Raw genomic sequence first — 8,465 nt, forward strand, 5'->3', positions numbered from 1 at the left:
CGAATTTGTACCAAGTTTAGTACATTTTTGTACTTCTCGGATACTTATTGTTCGTAGTCAATCACTTTACTCTTTTATTAGTATAGATGCACCCTTTGTGGGGATGTAGCGAAAGAGAGGGCCGACGGGTCCCATCTTCGGACTTGATTAAGGATTGGTAAAGATAATAGGTTGTGTAAAGTTTGGTTCACATCGGACATTCCATTCGCTTAATATTAGATTTATAAATATAGAAAATGTTAACCCTCATCAAATATGTTACTCCATTCGAGAGTTATCGTGAGCCCCAGTCGGTCAAACAGACGGAGGGACATTTGTAAATCGATTCCAAATTGTCTGAAATGGATTTGATCCAAAGAAACATGGGGTCTAAAACCAATATTTCAATGAGGCACATTTTTCGCATATCAAAGTGTATATACCCTCATTAGCCATAAGGCTGAGGGTATAAAAAGTGTATATTCGCATTCCGAAATTCAGGGGCTATAATTTTCGTTCAAGGGAACCCCCACCACTCTCGGTCTCAAAAAAATTTAATTTTGTGTTTTGACAAGAATGTCCCTATACATTTTCAAGTGAAAATCCGATTTATTGTGTTAGCATCAAGTGACAGCAAGAGGACTTCTCAAACTTTAAACGCGTTTTTTCTCCAAACAGCGTTTTTGCGAATGGCGGTTACGTTAACCCAAAAACTAATAACCCAATCGATTTTAAATTTTGTGACGTTTCTCTGTGAGTTTATAGCTATCGTATGAACTAGGATAAATCCCTTAAAATGAAATATTTTTATTTAGAAAAAGATCCCTTTCTATAAAAGGTTGCCGATTATCGATTCCATTATTTTTGCAACAATTGTGGTTCCAAATAATCGATTGTTTTTCAATACAAATTACAATTTATTTTGTTTCTTCAATTACAAAGATATTAAATACCTCTTTTCAAAATAGGTAAAATTATAAAAATTATATTAATTACCAATTAATCACAAACAACATTCCGCTCCCATTTAAGTTGGACGCAAAATCATTTCAACAAATTTCAAAGAATAATAATGCCCCTTGAATGGATCCCAATCAACGCCCTGGGCAAAAACAGTGGTTTTGCCGCCTTTAATATAACGCCCATTGAGATTACTGCAAATAGACGCAAAAATCGATTATTAGATACTCTTTATGTAAAAGATTAGGTTTTCTTACCTCCTATGACAATCCTTATACCACCATGCCCCGGTAAATTCAACAGCACAATTTTTATTCCACACATCATTATCTTGATCTTTGGTCGTGAATTTCTGACCCAGCGAATAACCCAAAGCATCACCCGCCGAGCCACTATATTTACCTAATTCCTTGAGGACATATTTTTCAGCTTCGGTGCCAATTATAAATTGATCATAACGCGCATAACGGCAATCATTTTCCCAATCTTCCATAACAATGAGTAACTCATAGGGACGGGAATTGGTAAGTTTGTTTAACTTATCCAGGCCAATGAAAAATTCTCCTGAACTATTACCAAATCCCTCCTTATAATCAGCCCAGGGACGAAAGAAATCCTCTGAACCATCAACACGCCGTTGAATGACAATATCACTTGGTTTCTTTATGCTTGTTCGTAGCTCCTTAAAGCCCATTTCCAATTTGTGGATTTTTTCCAAGACACCATTTAATTGGGGATTTCCATTTAAACAATTGGTTAAATTTGTTTGGGTTTCCATCAACTTTTTGTGGGTATTTACAACATTTTCTTCCAATTCATTTAGTTTTCCATGGATATCATAAATTATAAGACTTTCATTTTGTTTGGATTCTGCAATAGATGAAATCTAAAATAAAAATTTGTATATAATTAAAAATACATCATTTAAATTCGAATTTGTACCTCTTCCATATGTATTCCATTGCATATACTTAATAGTATCCAAAGCAAACAATAACCCCTTGTTTTAATTGCCATTTGTATTCCAATTTGTTTTCTTGTGTCCCGATGTTGATGCCAGCACTCTCTTGCATATACTGCTGGCCTCTTGTATTTCTGCTGAGCTTTTTATATTCTCATCTTCTGGCCGTTTTGTTTATTCATTTGATTTGTTCTTGGCCATTAAAAAGAAAAAAATCCCCTTTTTCCAGGTATATTTTCTTGCCCTACCGTCCACTTACCGTCTCTATCTCTCTATTGCTCTGAATGTAATTAATTTGCCAAAGATATGGGATGGACAGAATTGTATACATTTCATTAAATAGCATCGCACAGTGTGTTCGGATTTAATACAAACTACATAAAAAACAGTGAGCGGAGCTGTATAGTCGGACGGGGCCGACAATATGATACACTACACAACCACCACGAAAATCCAACTTTCTATGCATTTTCGTGGTGGTTCGATTATAGGTCTTTTTCCCCGAGGTGAATATTTACGTCGTAAAATAAAAATTTGGTCGCTTTAAGTTTTGGTTGATTTACCCTTGGAATATTGATCGATCATCATTTAAACAGCCGTCCTAGTATTTGGTCAGATCCCCTTCACCGTGTAAGTATGTGATGCTCTGCATATACTTATGGCCTCTAGAGCGATTAGAAAATCTGACAAAAATACAATCTTCTGTTCCTTGCAATCTTAAATAACATCTAAACATCACCGAAAATTATAGACGTCGTCCTTGACCATAACCGGAAATTCTTGTAAAATTTCAAAGCGATTGGCGTGACATTTCATAATGGCATAGTTGGGCAGACTTGCACACCAGCGTTGATGGGTTCTCTTTACATTTTTTGATGATGAAACAAAAATAAACATTAATGGACTTTTTTCCGAAATTTTTTTAATGAATTTGTTTTTTGAACGTCCTTGGATATTAATTATGCTTTAAAAATATTGAATTTAATAAATTCCGAAGAATAATTCATGTTTTTATTTTCCCTTAAACATTTTTTAAGAGAAATTTTGCCCATCATTGCATAATAGTAATACAAAAAATCACCCCTATTCCGTATGTTGTCGTCTGCAGGAAACGACGTCGTAGAGAGTCGTCTTTTGCAAATTGGTATTCCCTATGTCGTTGTCGACGTTTTTCGATAACTATTGAAACATTTTTGGTATTCCATAACAAAATGTGACGAAGACGATGTCGAAGATTTATTTATTGACGAATGAAGTGTTTGAACGATTTTTTTTTAAAAATTAAAACAAAACATGACTGTACAGGAACAGGATACATCATTCTAGAATCTATTCAATACGTAATGCAAAATTGGGTGTAAATAAACAAAGAAAAATATATGGGATCTATATATAAATCTGAACCGATTTTGACCAATATCAATAGGAGTCGCGGAATTTTCCAAATTTCCCATTCGGAAAGGTGGCATGTAACCTGTTTAAAATAATACATGGATTGAGCGTATATGCATAAATCGACTTAAAAAGTAATTCTATGTATATACTAAAAAGTACCTATGGATCTATCTCGTTTCCTTTTGGATGTCCAAGACATAATGCCCTTGCCGCAGTGCGGCCAAGGATACAAACACATTTTTGCACAAACAAAATAAACAGCTGAGCACAATTTTATTAATATTATCGATAAATAGTCGACATCGTCGGATGAGTGTTACAGAATACCAAAACAGCGTCAAAAAAGTCACGCTTAAAAACCGACAAAAATAAGGTTTTTGGTCCATTTCAGTCCCTAAATATTAACCGATCGTTACCAAAAACAATAGGGGCCTTCATTGGGTAGAAACTATCCCACATGCAAAATTTCGGACGATTAGTTCATAACTGCTGCCGATGTTACACATGTCTAGATCGACCTAGCTAGTCGTGATATGACGATCGGTAAACTAAAGATACTTAGCGTTGATTGTGAATTGTCCCATCCAACATTTTCCCATTTTTATGCATTGATTTCATTTACATGCAAGTTGAGGCAGATAAGTAATTTAAGATATCTGCACTTTTGACTTTCCTGCACTGAAATAATTTCAAGTGTTGTTTGAGCAGGTAAGTCAAAACTACTATAATATCCTGACAACACAGTTGGGTAGGGTCTAAATATGTTGTCAATATTTTATGTTGGCAAACCATGAAGGCTTTTATTTTTTTTAGTATTTTGTGTGATTAAAAGCAAGTAATTTTTAAATACATCAGAAGCTTTCCTTTTCAAATACATGGTTTATAGGTCCACAAATTCTTCTAAAACATTTTTTTTTAATTCACGCCTTATAGTTTCATCAATTCTTGTGAAGCATTCTTTAAAAATCCATATCTTATAGGTCCATAACTCACCATACAGGTCCATAAAAGTGTATGACAATCCAATAAATAAAAAAAAAATAAATTTTTAATAAAAAACATAATCTTCAAAGAACGCAAAATATCTACTGAGCGATTCGGAGAGCAATGAACTATTAAACGAACGACCGAACTAAAATGCCAGCTGAATAATAGAGCTTAATTTGAACGATTGTATCACTAAACTAAAAGTATGAGCTAGTTCATACAAAAGAGCTGACTTTATGGAAACCTTTTTCATGTGACGATTCGCAATACAAAATTACTAGCAAAATTGATCCGGTAACGTGACCGTTTCATACATTATGTTATGTTAATGTCACTACCCACGTTAATGTTAGTAGTAAATAACGTCTAACAGTAAACCTAAGCCGGCATCATTAGCTGTGTTCTTCAACTTCAATGCATTAATCGACAGACACTTTTCTTGAAGTACACAATAATTCTCATTCACTTCGAAGTACCATACGGACATATGTTCAATTTTTCCATGCCGAAGGGGTCGATCTCGGACGTTAACGAACTACGGGTGAATAAGATGTGTGGCTCGTCCGCATTCTAGAGCTGTAAAACATAGATATTCCAAACATTAGATAGTTCCGATATTTCATTTCAAACTATCGATATTATCGATTATTTTCCACCACTATTTGGGAATGAAAATGACAGATTATGTGTCTGTTGAAATATTGCAGAAATATAAAGAAGAAACAAACAACATATAAAAAAGAAACAATTTATTAATAAAACCACAAAGGAGCAGCACCATTGATTCAAAAAGCAAATGCCGAATCGACAAACACAAAATGGAAGGTATGTATGTATATTTTTGACTTTAGTTAAAGCAATGATATTAATAATTTTTGTACCACATTGTAGACATTTTCTTGATTTTGAACATTTGATTGTGTCGCAAATCTCACCTGAAAATAAATCACATAATTCATCTTAATACATACGTGGAATGGTATATGAAAGTAAATATCAGCTACCCCTGCTTCAAAGAGAACCACAGTCAGTGGTTTTAATATTGTTGGAATTTGGAATTTTTTCGCGCTTCTGAAAAATGTACGTGCTTCTAAGAAAATTTATAATGTTCGGTTTTGGATAATACTTTTAAGGGTCAATGCGTATTTACTGTCGACAGTATTATAACTACATATTTATTAAACTTATTTTTTGTCAAAAATACGTATTTTACAATACCCCTTTTTCACAAACACAAAGTCGAAAAGGCGCGCAAATTATATTGGCGTATTGGCAAAACATAACCTGTTATTGTTATTGTTATTTTGTCCGATAATATCGATAGCCAAAACTATCAATCGATATTCAATTTTAAAATAAGAATCGATACTATCGATATTGCCATCGATTTTTTTACAGCTCTACCGCAGTCTCGTATACTGGTAAATGTTAACAACATTTCGGCCTCGCTCTTTGCCAGCTCCTCGCTCATAGCCAGCTCCACACTAAGAAATAACCGAACCCTGACAAACCCGAACCATCAGACCAACAACGAGCCGACATCAGCTAGACGAGTAACATCGAGACGACTGTAGCCAGGCGATCACCAAGGAGCCGAATATCTTCGAGCCGATTGTAGCCAGCCGATCTCCAACGAACTGACAGCAGCTAGCCTAGTATCTTCGAGCCGACTTAGAGCTGAAGTCCTCAAATTGGGAATTAAAATACCAACAGTGTAGGATTGAGGTACGAACAGTGAACGGAGAGACCTGGAAACCTAACATTTGTTGAATTGGGATATGAAGGCATCGTACTTACGTATACTAAATGCTACTAAATTTGATACAATTTGATATTGTGTGAAAGGAAATTTTTTACCTATATGGTACGGAAGAAGCGAAATAGTACTACATTTGGAACAATTTGCATGTTGGTGATAGGATAGAGTTGGAATCCTGAAATGTGTACTTATGTGTACTAAACTATGATACCATTTGTTTCTGTGTGAACGGATGGAGCTGGAATCCCTAAATGTGGACTTAAGGTTATTATTGGACGTCATGACTGAAGTAGTTTTGGAAATTCATACTTAAGCACTAAATTTAGGACAATTTATACTTTGATAAACGGATAGAACTCGAATCCTTAACGTTGAGAAGTACTCAATAGTACTAAATTTGGTACAATTTGAATTTGAGTGAATAGAGAGAGTTGGAATTTAGATTACTGCTGAAGTGTAGGGTTGAGCTATGGGGACAACTTTGGAAATCCGCATTTATGTGTACTAATAGTACTAACTGCACCAAATGTAGAACTACTCGGATTTGGGTGACGGAGAGAGCTAAAAACCTAAAATTTGGAATGTGGTTTGTGGTACTAAATTTAGTGGTGGTGGTATAGAGGTATTCTTGAAAATGTGTACTTATGCGATCGAAAAATGCTGAATGGAACTAAATGTGGAACCTGTAGGTATTTGCTAAAATATATAACTGGAATTCTGTTTACTTTTGAATCTGTGTAATGGAAATAAGAAAGAGTTTTCGTAAATTAGTGTTTATGTGTTTGAAGTGTACTAGATGATAATAAATTTGATATTAGATGTAGGAAAAGAGATGGAATTCAGAATTATAGTATGAAATATATAATATGAAATGTTATTATTTTTTATTCCCTTTCGGCATACATATAACATTTTATAAAATATTGTATGTTTGAATAAAAAAATGGAATGATAAAATGTAGAATGTCTGTAAAAGATTTGCAAATTATGAAAATTCCCCATTTGATCACTGTAATTCATTTGAAACACTTAATTATACTGATAATGAATTTAAAATTAAATTTTGTCACCGGTGCGGAAATGAGCTTCACCTTATCTAATGTTTCTGGTTGTAAATATGTTTCGTCTGACGAGGTAGAAGATTGTAAAAAACACAATTTGATATATTTCAAAAATATTTTGAATAATATTATTCATGTGGATACTGACCTACACTCATTCGCTAATGGTGCACACAATTTAAAAAAAAATTAAAATAGGTTCTAATAATATAATTTTAAATGTTTGGGGTTTCATATGAAAGCGAAATCGGGTTCTAGTACTATAAATGCCATTCTGGTTATCTAGGTCCAGGCCAAGCTTTCTTATAAAAAAAGTTCCGTATAAGTGTTTTGACATAAACAATTTTCCCCCACAGAAAATGTTCATTAAATGACAATGGGTTCTTGCAGAAGTATATGGACCTATTCCAATTTTAATGTAGTTCCAATGGTAACGTCCGATATTTCTGTATATATAATTGTAGATTGTATTTATCTGTACTGATTATATTGAAAAGGGTATTTTAGAAAAATTATTTTATATAAATAAATTATGTAATATATAAACATTATTTATTAATATATCAAAACTATTTATTAATTAATTTAAAAAAATCACAGAGTATAATAAAAATTTATTGCAAATATACATATAATTTTACATAAAGTATCTCCTTACACTTAACGTTTAAAACAACAGCCACAGTTGGGTATCAGTGAAAGTTCTATCGATTTCAAGGAGTAGCTATAGCCCTTGAAAGTTAACCAGATAATGCCTTTGCCGAACTCATTACTTCCATAGAGGCCATTGGGATTCCTTAGGGAATATTAATATTTTTCATATTTAATGAAATCTTAAAAAAAACATAAAACACACACAAACTTACGTTTGATGACAATCCTTATACCAAAACGCACCCGTATAACGCACCGCACAATTACCCGACCACACATCATTGTCACGATCGTATGTTGTGAAATTTTGTCCCAACGAAAATGTCATTGAATCGCCAGCCGATCCGGTATACTTACCCAATTGTTTGAGGTTATAATTCTCACCTTCAGAGCCCACAATAATTCCATCATAATGGGCATAACGTCGATTACCCTCCCAATCGTCCATGACAATTAGCAACTGAGTGGGACAACTATTTGTGAGACGATTTATTTCATCCAAACCAAGGAAAAACTCCTTAGAAGGATCACCGAAGCCAACTTTATAATCCGACCACGGACGATAGAAATCGACCGAACCATCGATACGTCTTTGTATAACCGTTTGCTGGCAATCCTGTTGGCAGGATTGCATATATATGCCTTTAAAACCGCTCAAAAGCAATAACAACAAACAAATTGTTGGTGTTGATTTTGCAGATGGTTCCAT

General features: G+C 33.9%; 1 protein-coding gene across 1 annotated transcript; it reads right to left on the minus strand.

Annotated features, from left to right (window-relative positions):
- Positions 1–1,005: 1,005 nt before the first annotated feature.
- LOC133325729 (uncharacterized) lies at positions 1,006–8,465 on the minus strand. Its single transcript, XM_061534455.1, has 4 exons — positions 7,969–8,465; positions 7,876–7,898; positions 1,197–1,809; positions 1,006–1,133 (listed from the first exon to the last, which is right to left on the minus strand). The coding sequence occupies exons 1-4, from the start codon at positions 8,463–8,465 to the stop codon at positions 1,007–1,009; spliced, it is 1,260 nt and encodes a 419-aa protein (XP_061390439.1). The 3' UTR covers position 1,006.

The sequence above is a fragment of the Musca vetustissima genome, unplaced genomic scaffold (assembly GCF_032173495.1).
Source record: "Musca vetustissima isolate MV318-11 ecotype Yass unplaced genomic scaffold, APGP_CSIRO_Mvet_v1 utg9388, whole genome shotgun sequence".
Classification (NCBI taxonomy): Eukaryota; Metazoa; Arthropoda; class Insecta; order Diptera; family Muscidae; genus Musca; species Musca vetustissima.